Source organism: Fusarium falciforme, chromosome 5, assembly GCF_026873545.1.
Source record: "Fusarium falciforme chromosome 5, complete sequence".
Lineage (NCBI taxonomy): Eukaryota > Fungi > Ascomycota > Sordariomycetes > Hypocreales > Nectriaceae > Fusarium > Fusarium falciforme.
Window position 1 is genome coordinate 2,035,939 of NC_070548.1, and position 15,471 is coordinate 2,051,409.

Below are 15,471 nucleotides of genomic sequence, written 5' to 3' on the forward strand. Positions count from 1 at the left end.
ATGAAACCGATCATTGCTGTCCCCGCGACCTGCGCGCTCGTCTACCGAGCGTGGAGCAGGAACTCGCTGACCCCGGCCGGAATAGCCGTCGCAACCTTGACAGCCATCGCGCACGCCTACCACCCATGGAATCTTCCTTTCGTCCTCCTTTGTGTCTTCTTTCTAGCAGGAACACGCGTGACGCATGTGAGCTTTTGCGCCCGCCGCCATGGACTGACCCTAATATCCTGACGTGGCCGTAGATCAAGGAAGATGTCAAGTCGCACTACACAGTTCCCTCCAAGGGAACATCTGGCGGAGAAGGACCTAGAACGCATGTTCAAGGTAAGTTCCTCAAGCGCTGTCCCCAATGGGGGCTAGCTAACTCTTGCTCGCCAGTCCTCGCGAACAGCCTGATGGCCTCAGTCCTCACGATCCTCCACGCGAACCAACTGCGCAAACGGGAAGCCGCCTTTGTCGACCCGAATACTCCGGACCCCGAGAGTTCACTGTGCTTCTCCTGGGGTGGTGATCTCCTTGTCGTGGGAATCATTGCGAACTACGCCGCCGTCGCCGCCGATACCTTCAGCTCTGAACTGGGCATCCTGTCCAAGAGCCAGCCCCGCCTCATCACGTCGCCAACACTGCGAAAGGTGCCCCGCGGAACAAATGGAGGGGTCACTCTCATGGGTCTTGGCGCGGGACTTTTGGGGTCCATGATCATCGTCACTGCGGCCATGATGTTCCTACCTTCATGCAGCGAGGAGACGGCACAGAAACCTGGGGGTGGATCGCCATGGTCGGTGCTCGAACGACGCAAGTTTATGGGCTTCATGGTGATCTGGGGCACGTTGGGTAGCGTGCTCGACAGCTTCCTGGGCGGAATGTTTCAGCGATCAGTCAAGGACGTCCGGTCTGGAAAGATCGTCGAAGGGGAGGGCGGCAACCGGGTGCTCGTGGCAGAGTCTGCCGAGGCCATGGCAGCGCACTCCAAGAAGAGGGCCGACATCAAGGCGGCCATCTTGCATGGGGAAGGTCAGAGGGCGACTGCGAAGCTGGGCGGCTCCGCCATTGCAGACGATGACGATGGTGAAGCTGACGCTGATGTCTACGATCCTCGGGACAAGCACCGCAAGGCAAGTTTTGGTGACGAGCGGCCTTCTCGTGTGGTTGAAAGTGGATGGGATCTTCTCGACAACAATGATGTCAACTTCCTCATGGCCGTCTCGATGAGCGTTGGCGGCATGGCGGTAGCAAGCTGGTACTGGGGTGTCCCCATTCAGAGCGTCATGGGTGTGTAGGGCTAGTTGAAAGCGACGTCATCAGAGCTTCTGGTGCATTTCCCGTCCCTCCAAGGCAAGGGGGTCAAGAAATAAACGAGACAACAGAAGAGAAAGAGAGTGACCTAACTCCTCATAATTATATAAATAAATTTATATAAAATGTAATAAAAATTAAAACTTATATCATAATAATGATAATATTTTAGAGCCTTTTTTATTATTATTCTTATTACTATCTTTAAGGGAGAATCAGCTAATGGGTTTATACTGGTGTCTCGTTTTTTCCTCGACCCGGGTGCGTGCAGGGGTACGCTGCTAAGACCAATGAAAATCTCGTGGAAACAACCCGCTGTCGACTGCTGTAGAACTTGACCCATAAACCCGCCCGTTGATTGCCATAAAATTCGGCTCATGATGACAACTAGACCAGCGTTACCCGTCGCCACTTGTGTGGTGTTGAGCCGCACCAAGCACTTGGCCTAGGTTTCGGCAAGGTCAACCCCGGTGAGGCCCCGTCACACCCCCGCCCACCCCGCCCGGGTCTCGGCGTGTTTCGCAGAGTTTTCGGGAGGCAACCCGGAGGGACCTCCGGGCGCACGAATGGCACATGGTGTGGTAGCTAGGGAGGTGTGCAGTAAGACAATGAAGAGCCACGAGGGCACAGCAGCTTAGATCCACACGATTGGACCTGTCGTGAAATATGAAACAGGTTGTATCGTGCTGATCTCAGTCTCGGACTTGTGTGCTTACTTCCTCTAATTCTTCAACTTGTCTAAGAGGCTCGCTACTCCTCTTCCACAATCCTTTGCTTACGACTCCGTACTCACCTACGCCCGCAGCTCTGAAACCCAGCACCCTGGAATGGGATCCCGAGCATCTCGGCATCTACCCCAGATGCCGGGATCCAATGCGCAGCCGGCGGATTAGGATTTCCAACCGGCACGATATCTCAACAAGTCAGGACGACCTCATTCGCGCGGGGGTTCTGGAGACGTGATTCCATCACCCAATCTTCCCCGGATTGTCGCGCCCGGTAGAACGGGAAGAGGGAAAGGGAACCGCACCCGTGATCCGAGGATCCAATAGACACGAAGCCTTTACTGATCGCGATCAGTTTGCTCTTTCGTGCAAAGATAGGGAAAGATATCAACAGTAAAACCTGGGGTAAGACCAAAGACCAGCGGACTTTCATTACTCATTTCGTCGTGTCATACCGTCGCACAGGCCTCTGATTGGCCCTGGCTCTTTCTGGGAAGACGAGTTACACGATTGCGGGGAGCCGCAGATCTCCCAGGTGTCCGAGACGACGGTGAAGGCGAAAAAGACCGCACAGTATGTAAATGGCCAAAGAGGAAATGGTGGTTAAAATAAGACACGATTTTTATGATGAGTTGCCGTCCTAAACATGTGTAGATAATTGTGTCGATTGCATCTGCGTGGGTCATTCGGTACGTACCCCTGGCTTTGATGGGGAACTTCGTAGGTGCCGGGGTACGAAAACGTAGCTACGTGCATGTATAACGCGTCCGTGTACCAAGTCATTATGTTTTAGAAATGTATATTCGCCTGCATTTTTCAAGGTAGGAAAAGGCAAACGTGGCTCATTATGAATGCATGCGCGTTGTTAACTCCCCTGTTAATTCTCATGACTGTCAGACACTCAAGGATGTGTCAATTGAGAGTCAAAATGTGCAGGGCGACTTGCAACCCTTGCAACCAAGTCACTCTCTTTCCCTGGTCTCGTGCCCACAGGAGAAAGCAAGATGAACGGTTCGTTACAGGCAGCCGGGCCCAGTTCGGGAATAAAATCTCGACGCCGGGAAAACGGAGGGGCTTCTAGATGAGTTGCCAAGGGGGAAGGGAGGTCGGTCAACAACCCGAAAGATATTCTAGATGAAGGGATCGTGGATTAAACTAGGAGCTACGGGACCAGAAGAAGAAGTTTTTTCCCCGAGGCCGGAGAGCAAGCTTTGGGACCTGACAATCTGGAGTCAAGGTGTACGGAGACGGTCTGGGGAAACGGAAAAAAAAGACTGGGGGTTCACCCAAAAACTCAGATTTGCTCAGCCCGCTGAGCGATTTTACCCAACCAGGAGCTTCCAACGGCTGGCAGCCGTGGCCGTGACAGCCCAAGGTGAGATAACAGGCATTATGCAGAACATCCTTGGGACCAATCAAGGGCCGACGATAAGATTCTGCTGTCCGTCCTGCGTCCTGCGTCCTGGTGTGGCTCCTCTGGCTCCAGAGCATGCTTTTTTTGGGGTGGCGTTTGTTGCAGGATCCACGTAGCTGGAGGTGTACCTCGAATGTCAAAGTTGATGACTTTTTAGGATAGAAATGAGATGGGAAGATTCTAAAATTAACCTAAAAATATCATAAAACTCATCAAATTCATTAAATCTTCTATCTGCAATTTTCCCAAAAATTTTTTTCACATCATTATAGCCGTTCTTAGGGGAGCATAAACTAAGCCTCTTGTACTGGTGTCTCCTCGGTGTGGTACTTGGGCTTCTTGGGTCTTGGGTGTGCTTGGAGAGACACCGACTTGTCGCCCAGCAGCACCAAGAGGCGGCGGCACAAGGCTTCCGCCTATGGCGATGCGGCGCAGGGTTGGGAACAGGTTGGAACATGTCGAACAAAGAAACAGGGCCTCTTACCCAAACGAGTATAAACCGTCTGGGGCTCAAGCAAACGATTTGGTAACAGAACGGGGACAAACCGGAACCACCGAGCTCAGACGTTCTCAAGAGTCATAGGAACAAGTGAAAGAAGCCCGGACTCTGAAAATAACCAGAAGGAAAGAAAAGAAAAACGACAGGGCAAATTTTTTACAAGGCCAGTCATCCATGGCTCGCATCTGGGAGGGGCTCGAACAGGGCGCTTGTTGGCCATGGCAGGCTTCTGCCATCTGCGATGCCGCGTGCTTGCGCCTTTCGCTACATGTATGTACATACATGACATTGGGACGTGGGCCAGGGGTAAAAAACAGGGTCCAGAGTTGGATCTCTCGTCGAGGCCAGGAATATCACTGGTTCCTGGGGAACACTGGGGACCGCGCAAGGATTTCAAGGTACCGTTGCGTCGTCTCTGGCCGCACAAGCCAGCCTCAGGGCGTCAAAGTCTGTCTTTTTGCCTGTCCCACACTTCAACCCCAGAGTCTTTCTCGCGGGTGCGGGAGCCATTGATAGCCTCGACGCCGTGGTGGGAGGGTTTGGGGGGCACACACAATATGGGGGGGATGGGGAATGGGGGAGAGAGGAGAGGTCAATCAGATAGCATCGCTATCTCCTGACTCGATCAAAGTGTAATCACAAACTGTCAAGGCTTCACAGGGCAGTCCGCGATGGCTTCGGTCTGGAGGAAGAGTAATTGGCACACGCCGAGTGGACGGGCTGATCAATGAGCGGAAAGGGCTTCGACTTGTCACCCCACCTTGCCCCTTGCGGGCATGCGGCGGGCACACACACGCACCACAGCTAACTCGACTCTTTAACAGTTTCTGACGATAAGAGGCCCTGGCGCGCGTTGGGTTGGGGTCTTGGATAGGCATTTGCATTGGCCGAGGATGGGGGGAACTGATTGCGTTGCGTCTCTGGTCTGGCCTGGTCGTCGGGGATGGGACTCCGTGGGCGAGCGAGTCGGAGGAGGGCGCTTCTAGAGGAATCTCCATCCGTGGTCGTCAATTTTCAGATGACTCTTTTTCAAAATAGAAGCCGAATCGGCACTGTTCACTGCGTCTACAGCATTACAGTTCAGTTAACAAGAGGTCGCTGAGCCAACCCGGCCCGGTGGTGGCTGGGGAGGGACCTCGAAGGGGCACCGCCATATGCCGCTGGCGATCTCCGCCGAGCGGCTGTGCGAGTACGGAGGTACATGGATCAGACCCGGCGCACACACCCCCTCGTGAGCAGAGCTCCGCCGAGGCCGCCGCCCGTTATGTCATATGGGTACTCAGCGACTCCCCTACCCGCCTCGGTGTCATCACGAGGCGGCGGTGCCCTGAAGAGAGCAGCTGTCCTGCCGGCAGCAGCATTGACGCAGCCCATTCTTTCTTGAAAACCGGTTGGGGGATGGGGGGGGGCCCCTTGGCTGACCGGAAGACCGCAGGACCGGATATGATGAGAGCGGGCGGTGGGATGCTGCCCGTCGCGCGCACAACGAGATGGGATATGACAGAGAGAAACTGACTCCGAGCCGACTCTTGAATGCGCTCAATTTAGCAGCTTGCTCGGGTTCTGGGCTGGGCTGGCTTCGGGGCGTGGCGAGAGTAATCCCTGAACGGAACGTCGTTACCTTATGGTTTCCCTCTCCCGCGACAAGTACATGTTGGAGAAGGAGGTGTTCTATGTAGAGCTCATGTATCTTCCATGTGCGTGCGGTTTGCGAGGATCCTTACGCCACCCCCCTCCTTCTGGCCCTGCCGAACGCCAATCGCACCCTGTGATGGGCGAAATACCCACCATGGCCGGTAGCAGCCACACCCCTGCATCCGGCCACAGCAAGTCTTATCTTTTGGTGGGCGAAAGAGTCAAGCTGTGCTTGGAGACGGCGGCGCTCAAATCCGTCAACATAAAACCCTCATCCGCCCCGGACTTTCAAACGTTGAATTTGGTCATCCTTCACATTCCCGTCTATTTGTGTGATACGTTTAGTATCAATTCACTTTCTTTCTTCCGGATCTCGCTTGGAATTCTAATCTTTCCCCCCTCTCCTCACAAAAACAACCTTCACAATGGTGAGGCTTATCATATGCCCCTCCTGTTATCGGCGCCCACTAACACCACATGTCACAGGCGACTTCAGCTCCTGTCACCTCGAGGACCGAGACCCTCGCAAAGTATCTCAAGCTCGACCAGAAGGGCCAGATCATGGCCGAGTACGTCTGGGTTGATGCCGATGGCGAGACTCGATCAAAGTCCCGAGTAAGTCTTACTCATTCTCTCCTTTCCGGGCTCCTTTGTCCGGGCTGCCTTCTCCTGTTGTGATGGCGAATCGGCAAGTTTTGGCCACCCGGCCGGACCCAGCGTCATCACGTCGCAGGGTCTTCATCCGAGGCTGAGCAGTGCATTCGCTCTTTCCGGCGTCGCGCCTGCCTTCTGGCCAATGAGACCAAAAATAGCTGCCCGCATACCCCACTTTGTGGGGTATTGCGGGTCCCGATCCGTCGGCCTGGATAAAGCCGGCATTGCCCGATTGAGAAGGAAGCAAGAAACGACGACGAAGAACAGTCATACTGATACAATTCTCGCAGACTCTCCCTGAGAAGGAGTACAAGCCCGAGGACCTCCCCGTCTGGAACTTCGATGGTTCTTCCACCCGCCAAGCCCCCGGTGACAACTCCGATGTCTACCTCCGACCTTGCGCCGTCTACCCCGATCCCTTCCGTGGCTCTCCCAACATCATTGTTCTCGCCGAGTGCTGGAACGCCGATGGCACTCCCAACAAGTACAACTACCGACATGACTGCGTGAAGGTCATGGACACCTACGCCGATGAAGAGCCCTGGTTCGGTCTTGAGCAGGAGTACACTCTCCTCGGTCTTGACAACCGACCCTACGGCTGGCCCTCCGGTGGTTTCCCCGCTCCGTAAGTCGTCTGATAACTCACTGTATGAACGTCTCTAACATCCTCAAAGTCAGGGCGAGTACTACTGCGGTGTCGGCACTGGCAAGGTTGTCCAGCGTGATATTGTCGAGGCTCACTACAAGGCTTGCTTGTGTAAGTTTTACCCACCCCGAAGCCACCTGCACGCTTGAAATATCCCACAAATGATGATTTGCGACATGCCATCGCATTTGTCATTCGTGGAAGTTCAATCTAGTCGCGATGGTGGTCACGTGACACCCCAATTCTAACATCACCCAGACGCCGGTATCAAGATTTCTGGCACCAACGCTGAGGTTATGCCTGCCCAGTGGGAGTACCAAGTCGGCCCTTGCCTGGGTATTGAGAGTATGTCCGAAGTTTCCCCGTTTTACCCCATTTCGTCGCTAACCACCAAATTTTCTCAGTGGGTGATATGCTCTGGGTTTCGCGATTCTTCCTCGCCCGTATCTCTGAGGAGTTCGGCGCAAAGGTTTCTCTGCACCCCAAGCCTATCCCTGGTGACTGGAACGGAGCCGGGCTTCACAGGTTAGTTATTTCTTGATTTCATCTCGATTGGTCTGGGTTTCGTCGACAAATGCTGACTTTTATACCTAGCAACTTCTCCACCAAGGCTATGCGTGAAGAGGGTGGCATGAAGGTTATCGAGGAGGCCCTCAAGAAGCTTGAGCCTCACCACGCCGAGTGCATCGCCGAGTATGGCGAGGACAACGACCAGCGTCTCACTGGTCGCCACGAGACTGGCTCGATCGACTCTTTCTCCTGGGGCGTTGCCAACCGTGGCACAAGTATCCGAGTTCCTCGGGAAACCGCAGCCAAGGGCTACGGTTACTTCGAGGACCGTCGCCCTGCCTCCAACGCCGATCCTTATCGGGTCACCAAAGTTCTCCTTCAGTTCTCTATGGCTTAAGCGTTTCTGTGAAAAGATTTTTACGACGACTTCGTCTTACATGGTTAATGGCGTGAGGTTTGGGATACTATTACATAGATAGCATGACAACTGGTCCAGCGAGATCCAGTAATTTCAACGATCACTGATTCAAACACTTACACCGTTCCCCCCAGTCATCTGTGAAGAATGGCCATGGCCGTGACCGGCCGTGGCGCAAACGCTTAACCGCTGAATGCCACAACTATCTTCTGACGTCCTTGCAGGGCTCAAATGCACGATCCCGAATATCATGCATGCTCTTTTCACTCTATTCAGCTCAACCCGCATGTCCCACTTAGCGGGGGCTCAACCAAAGCACTCATCGGGCGTCCAACAGGCCCACTGACAGTCCAACGGAATTGGAATTGGGCATCAATCCGAGTGAGATTGAACTGAAAAGGAACAGGGGCGGGAGCCAGCTTCAAGTCTGAACACGGTCTATGTGACGCTACCGGCGGCAATTTCGTCAAACCCGACAGGCTCTATGAACTGTTAACTACACCCTCTCTTCAGGGTGTCGTACCGTTGGCGCGTCAACCTTGAAGAGAAGAACGCGGTTGAAACTCTCTTCCGCCACTGATCTCGATGAAACTGAGCTCTCCTTTCAGCCTCGGGAAAGTATTTGTATCCACCAAAGAGTACGCCATTCCCTGTGCCTTGCTAGCCTTGGTACCCAACTATAACCCTTCACTCGTTGGGCGATAATATATCTTCCTGAGATGAAGTTCTCACAAAGGTCGGCCGCACCTTCCAGCCTGACAGAAAAAGCAGACCGCTACCCCCGCAAAATTCTATGATTGGAAATAAGGTTATTTATTTTCGTGCCGACGGGAGCGGCTGCAGATGCGGGACCCACTAGCCGCCATCCTTCTCTCATTGATCAACAGTCCACCAGGGAAAGCGCGATGGGTTGCGGCAGAGTTACTTGGTCTGAAGTAGTATTATTTCCACTTGTTGGGATACTTCCCACAACAATTGATTCGGTAGTGAGGGAAGTATGGATACTTAGAGGGAATTTGCATGCACCTTTGTCATTTCTTGCTTAGTTGGCACATTCGAGCCATCGTCATTGGCAAACAAACACCTCTCTCGGCTGGAACTCGTTCTTTCCAAAAATGACCTACTGAGTGCCATGTTGTAGTTGGGAAAGATGTTTGTTCTACCTAAAAAGAGTGAAGAGGCAATCCCTATTTATCTCCCTCGACACACATAGCCTTGGGGGAGAAGTTGCTGGATATAAGTCAGCATTTGTCGACGAAACCCGGACCAATCGAGATGAAATCAAGAAATAACTAACCTGTGAAGCCCGGCTCCGTTCCAGGTCGGAACCAAAATTTGCCTCCGGCGGCTCTTCGAGGTCCCAACCGGGGGTCCCTCTAGGGGCCCTGCCGCGGGCCTCCTGCGGAGGGTTGTCCTCGCTTCGCTCGTCTGCTTTTTACATTGACAGACCTGTTGTACAGTCTACCGCAATACCCCCCCCCGTGTCAGAGCCATTCATTTGCCCAGGCCCTTGCAGAAAAAAAGGAAGCCACAGCCCCGTTGCAGCCCTAGCCAGTTGGCTAACTTCATAACGAGCCTCTTTCTTGATTCCCGTCACAACCCCGGCCATCTAGGCCGCTAGCTTGGTAGGGCTGATCGCAGCAATCCCAGAATCACAACTAAAAACCCAAGGTTTAAAGACGCAACTTCCTTTCCCATTGAATGCGTATTTACAGTTTATTTACTGATTATATACGTTCGTGAATCAGTAGCTCTAACTTTTCAACTATAAATACCCCCTCATTTCCTGCAGCGATTATTCTCTTCCCTCTCCTCACACATCACTCATCAAGATGCCCTCACTCACCAGCTCGCTGGCCGGCCCGAGTTTGAGGGCTGTACCCCCAAGGGTGACATGTCTAGGCGGGATTAACCTAAGCTTACCCACCATACCTCTTCCGCTGGGAATACATATACCTTGCGTCCACCTTTCTCTTGCTCCTCAACTTTGCATTGCCTTGTGTTAGATGCTTTTGTCTAATTATACTAGAAGAAGCAGAACAGACAAGAGATGACCTGCTACTGCCCCAAGAAGTCCCAGGACGAGAAGTTAGCTGCCGCGTCCTTTGGCTCTCATCATAAATATTAATAAATAATTAGAAAAGACTTCATAAGAATTTTGTTTCATCTTAGGCCAGACACAAGGCGACAAAACGTAGACGAGTGAGAGAAAGGTGGATGCAAGGTATGGATAGATTTGGTGGTGTGGGTGTCTTTAGACCCCTCGTCGTCGAGGGAGAGTTGTGCGAGCGAAGGCATCTTGATAGGGAGGAGAAAGAAAAGAAGAAGCTCTCCAGGATTTGAGGAGTTATTTATATTATAAAAAAGTGGGTGTACTGATTGCGCGCAGTGCAAGCAGTCAGTAAACTCAACGCGCAATTAATTAATAGCATGGAAGAATGATAAAAATTGTGTCCCTAGTCCTTACGCTTTTGGTTGTGATTTTGGTGTTGTTGTGATCAGCCTCTCCGCGGACGATGTCGCAGTTCAAGCTGTATGGCTTTACCTTTTCTTAATAGAACCTGCGCGGATAGCCGTGTTATCCTGTGACTTGATATCCCCCGCTTCCCTGAGTGTTTCGCTGTTTAGCTTGCACTTCTTGGTACCTTGATCATTGCATTTCCCTGGCCAGTTGGTGTTTTCGTCATAGGCGAGGCCGTTTAAGGTGACGCTGCCTTTCTTGACATCCGAGCGACGCGAGTCGAGACTCCTAGATATGACGGGCGTGGTATCGAGGCGAAGGGCAGGCCGTTCTCCTGATCGCTGTCGAGGTAGTCCCTCGTGTTGAGGGCAACACCAAGCACGCATATGGCTGACACGTGTTGAGCAAGAGTAGTCGAAAACCATTCGTCTTGTCACGTTCAAAAGCCATGGGTGGAGTGCCACGCTGACTAGTTGCTTGATATGTGACGCCGAATTGAGGTCTCGACTTAATCAGAAGGAATTCGATTAGAGATGGCGAAAGAGGAGAGGTTGTTGGCTCATCTTTTCCATCCACTTTCCCTGTATCTATTCACCGATCACTGGCGCATCCTCTGGCGCTGGAGCTGCGTTAGCTCTGTCCGAAATGTGAAAACCTCGAGTGTCTCCTGCCTGCGAATATCTTGCGACATCCCTTGGATTGTTACCCCTTTCTTATGCCCTGCTCAGCTGTTAGTGAAGCAACACTGTGAATGAGTCCTCACTTTCTCTCCGCCTGGCAAACCTACCCTTGAAGGCACTCCTCTTTGTTCCGCCATTTCTCTCCGCAGCTCCCTCGTCCGAAAGCTTGCTGTGGCTGTCGCCCACTCCTCGCTCTCCTCGAATATTTGCTTGGCCCTCTCCGGACCTTGTTCTTCTGCCTTCTCTTTAAATTCCTCCTTTTTTTCTTCAATGTTTTTCTTTTTTTTCCCTCTGTGTCTGTCTCACCCTTTCCATTATTGCTCTCTTCCTTCCGTTTCGATCTGCTTTCCCTCCCCTTCTCCTCTGCCATGGCAATCACTCTCAACTCCACAAACAACGTCTCATGGCCCTTCTCTAATATCCGACTTTGTCTCTTGTATTTCATCTCGCATTGTCTGATTTTGCAAATACTTAGCGAGGCTGTTTCGTTATACTTGGTGGTGTTTTGACATCAGGCTCAAGTTCGACTACACCAATTAGCCGGCGACAACATGATGAACATGAGTTATCATCTCCACCTTTCGCACCTCCGGTTAAGCAATTTGAAGACCGTCTGAAGCCATATCGGCCATCAAAAGGCTGTGGGTCACCTTCCTCAATCATGGTAGTGTCATTCCAAGGGTCGGAGACTCGTTGTCGGTTAAATTGAGTCTTATTAGAAGGATGTCGCGCCACGGGGATATGCCCCGAGAGGCCATAGAGCGATATGACTCGTATTGATAGAAGTCTGACGCCATTTTCGAAAAGAGACGGGCCTTGGTTCCCTGCGTTCACGCGCATGAGATAGGATGTATGGGATAAGGATAGCTGGTATATCATTCATCCTCCTCTTGCGCCCTGTTATTGACCAGGACGAATCTCTTTCCATTGCTCCACCGGCCATTCCGAACCCCATTCATTGCGTTAACTCATGATGTTAGCAAGTTTGTCAAACAAGTATTTAGCATGAGCGGCTTGGTGGTTGGAACTTAGCCTGATATCGTCGTGTTGACATGTTCATTGTTTTGTTGGTCGTCTCCCTTTTTTCCTAGCAGCGCCTGACCCTTCGCTTCCCATAAAACTGTGGACGTACTTTGCGAGCTCGCCTTCTTCAGGCATTGGCGGTGAAGGTTTCTCTGAAGATGACCTCGAAGAAGTCTGGCCAACGACCATGATGATTCTATGGCTGCGGCGGGGTGATACGAGTGCATGGCGCTGTGACGATCTGAATTGATGATTAGAGCTTTTGTATTATGAAGTACACAGCAATGTCACACCTCGGCTTTGCATATTCACAGTCGAGGTGTCCCGATTGCAACATTCGGATGCTTGCTTCAAACTCGTCGTGCTTCTATGCCCGGCGTAGTGTTGATGTGTGGCTACCTCCTCGACAGGTGATAACGAAAGGTCCTAGGTTCTCGTTCGGGCGCAAGGTTTTCTCGACTCTTCGTCAGCTCCCACGTTCCTATCGTCTCTGCTACGGTCTTACCTGACATTGCCTCGTGTTTTCGTATTCGCGAACTGTCGGATAAACTCATTCTTGAGGCTGGGATGCGTCGGTGTGTTAAGTGGCCTCGAGACCGTAGTGTTTGGGGTTGAAGGCTCGTTCGACGGCCTGGCAGCTGGTGACCAAAAACATCGAACTCGCTGCCAGAGCACCGTGGCCGAGCCAAGTCTGGTGTTTTGATCACCACGAGAAAGCGCCCAGCGTGTGGGGGATCCCAACACGCATCCAAGGGGGATTCCCAGAATGTGACCCCATCCTGATAACAGCTACCTTCCATGCTGCCCAGTATTCACTCACCTCCTCCCCTCATTAGGGACGCTTCTCATGGCTTCCTTGTCTTCTATTTGCAGACTGACTAGTTCGCCTTCTTGTGTGTCCATCGATTGGCTTCGGTTGCCGCCTTCTCGGGCAATGCCTCGAGACTTTATCTTACCTGCTGCCCCTTGCCAGTGAGAAATAGCTTTGGCGATTAACTCTTGCCTAAGTCACCGTTCGTCGTTATAACGAGGTGATAGATAGTCGAAAAGTAGGTTAAGAAGTTAAGGACTCAAAGCCACTAGAAGCAACGTCACGTTAAACCTGTCGCCAAGTCAATCCTAAGCGATTGCCAAAGAACAACAATGTTGTCGAAGCAAAGGCTATATCCCAGCACGCGACAAAGGCCAGGAAATATCACTCCATTGACCCCCCCGAAGGCCCCTTTCATCAAACGTTTCACGGATATTAGCCGGATTGTCGGCTGCTTGGAGCAAAATCAGATCCGGCAAGGAGAAACTGTAGATTAAAGTGTCTTGTGCATCACTGTCGATTTAGTTCTCACTCATTACTTCGTACGCCAAGACCAAAACATTGTTTTGTCAACCGTGGGAATCTGCCCTCCCGATCTCTCGTTACCTATGCTAGAACATCACCACAGTTCAACCAACCGTTCGTAATGGTGAATCCAATAGGCGAAGACCAGTTGCCGAAAGATTGAAGAGGGAAAGTTGGTTTATCTATCTCTTGGAACTATGCTTATTGAGCACGTGAGCAGTATGTAATCTTTTGCTCCCTGTTTCCCATTTATGAATAGAAAATCGGCAATTTTGAGTCCGCCTCCTTAAAACTGAAGAACGACGTCGCCACAACTGCAGGTTCGCCTCAACCTCCTCTTCCAAAGCTACCAGGATATCCAGAGCGCGATCTAGGGACATCGGGCTTTGAATAGACGGATTCGCCACTCTGGACATATCCATGATATTCTCGTAGTGCAACGAGATGCCTGTGAGGGGTGAGATCATCTTCGTCATAAGAGTTAGTAAGTGGTGAGAGGGGACCCTGCAAGGACTCATCTTTATCTAAGACCATTTTCTTCCACCCTGAGATCTTTATTTATAAAGAATTTGTTAAGGTTAGATGACCATTATTCTTCGTACGTGATAGAACGTGGCCGTACTTAACTAAGTACCCCTTTAATATTATCCGTTTGAATTAAACGGTACTCGCCTCTATCGACAGAAGTTTTAATATAAATACTGTCTCAAGCCCGTCAGATCTAGTCACATACTCTCTCCGTACCCCTTCGGCTTGGCCCTTAAGCAGGGTATGCTTGAAAGAGCAAGATGAACAGGCCGAACGCGAATGATCGACTGAGAGCGTCCACTCTGTTTGAATTAAAATGTATAAAGGACGCTATTACACTACAGCTCACTTGTTCATTGGTTTGTGGAGGAGGTGCACTCTCCTGTTACAACCTATTGGAGCTATGCTATCTATCCTATACCACGAAGCCCATCGCACCTTTCAATGACCCCAGTGCTTACAGAGCTTGTGTAACCGAAAGTGCAACCAATAGATCCCAGCATACGTTGCAGCCGAGTTCGTATTTGCCGAACTGGGTAGTTGTGGGGTGGGACTGGGGACATCAACATCATTATAGAGCTTCCGACTATTGTATTTAGGTATTTTCCACTTCTATAACCAAGGCTGCTTCGAATGAGTTGAAAAGATTCGCAATAGCCGAGCGTTGCCTTGGGCAACTTTGCTCTGTGATAGCATTAATTCGGCTATATTAGGTATATCCTCATAAGCAACTGGGATTACTCTGCAAGATGTTTATTATGAATTCAAGAATATGATCATCATAAATCAATAAGAATCAGTTCAAGGTCAGTAAAAAGTCTGAAAAGTATCGTCTGCATATGAAGCAAGTAGCCGAGTTGATGTATCAATGATATGCTCACATTCCCTCACACCACTTCCTCGCAGCCTCGTTTTCAGAAGCATATTTTGCACTTTGAAACCCGTCCCGAACGCCAAAATGCATGTTTGATATGTATGTGTTGTCAAATCGATCCGCTTCCTGCATCAACCATCTCCTTTCCATTTCCCCATGGCCAGTGTTGCAGTTGGAATAGCAAATAGCACATGCAGGAATTCATCGTCTGGGTTTAGTCCCTCACTTAAAATCCACCTGAGCCCCATCTACAGCACTTTTGTCTCGCCCGGTCGTAGTGTAGCGTACTTGAGGGGTTCAAGCAGGCGCCTTGCGATGATCGCTGGCGAACCACCCTCTGCCCCACGTTGCGCAAATCAACTCGAGTCAGGGCCGCTTCTAGACCAGTTCGTTCGAGACGAGACAACCAGTAAGCAGTTCTTCTGTCATTGCCGTCCCTGGACTTGCTTTTTGGCCATGTGACTATGTGCACAGCCCTGCTGCTAAGACACGCGAGATCAGAAGCACGCCTTGAGGCCTCCAGGCTAGTCTTTAATTCGCGTAGCTAGTTAATTTTGAGGCAAGAAAAGAAGAGCCTCAAAAGTCTGTTGTGTGGACATACAGCTCAAACGGGTTACCAGGTCGTGCATTACGATGACATGTTACAAAGGCTGGCCTGAGGGTGGTCATTCAATGTGTTTTATTGATGTTTTTAGTGCCTTGGCTTGGATATTTCATGTGCTTCTATCCACCATCCGCTGAAGGCACGGCAGGCCTCAGAGTCCTCAGAAAC

General features: G+C 51.3%; 2 protein-coding genes across 2 annotated transcripts; both read left to right on the plus strand.

Moving 5' to 3' along the window:
* On the plus strand, positions 1–1,280 carry NCS54_00684500 (Hypothetical protein; the record flags this gene model as incomplete). The annotated part of the gene is made up of 3 exons (XM_053152287.1): positions 1–186; positions 243–324; positions 379–1,280. 3 exons carry the CDS (start codon positions 1–3, stop codon positions 1,278–1,280), a joined length of 1,170 nt encoding a protein of 389 aa, XP_053008262.1.
* A 4,714-nt stretch (positions 1,281–5,994) lies between these two features.
* NCS54_00684600 (Glutamine synthetase) lies at positions 5,995–7,776 on the plus strand (the record flags this gene model as incomplete). Its single annotated transcript, XM_053152288.1, has 7 exons — positions 5,995–5,997; positions 6,056–6,184; positions 6,514–6,848; positions 6,898–6,980; positions 7,128–7,214; positions 7,274–7,394; positions 7,464–7,776. 7 exons carry the CDS (start codon positions 5,995–5,997, stop codon positions 7,774–7,776), a joined length of 1,071 nt encoding a protein of 356 aa, XP_053008263.1.
* Positions 7,777–15,471: the final 7,695 nt, after the last annotated feature.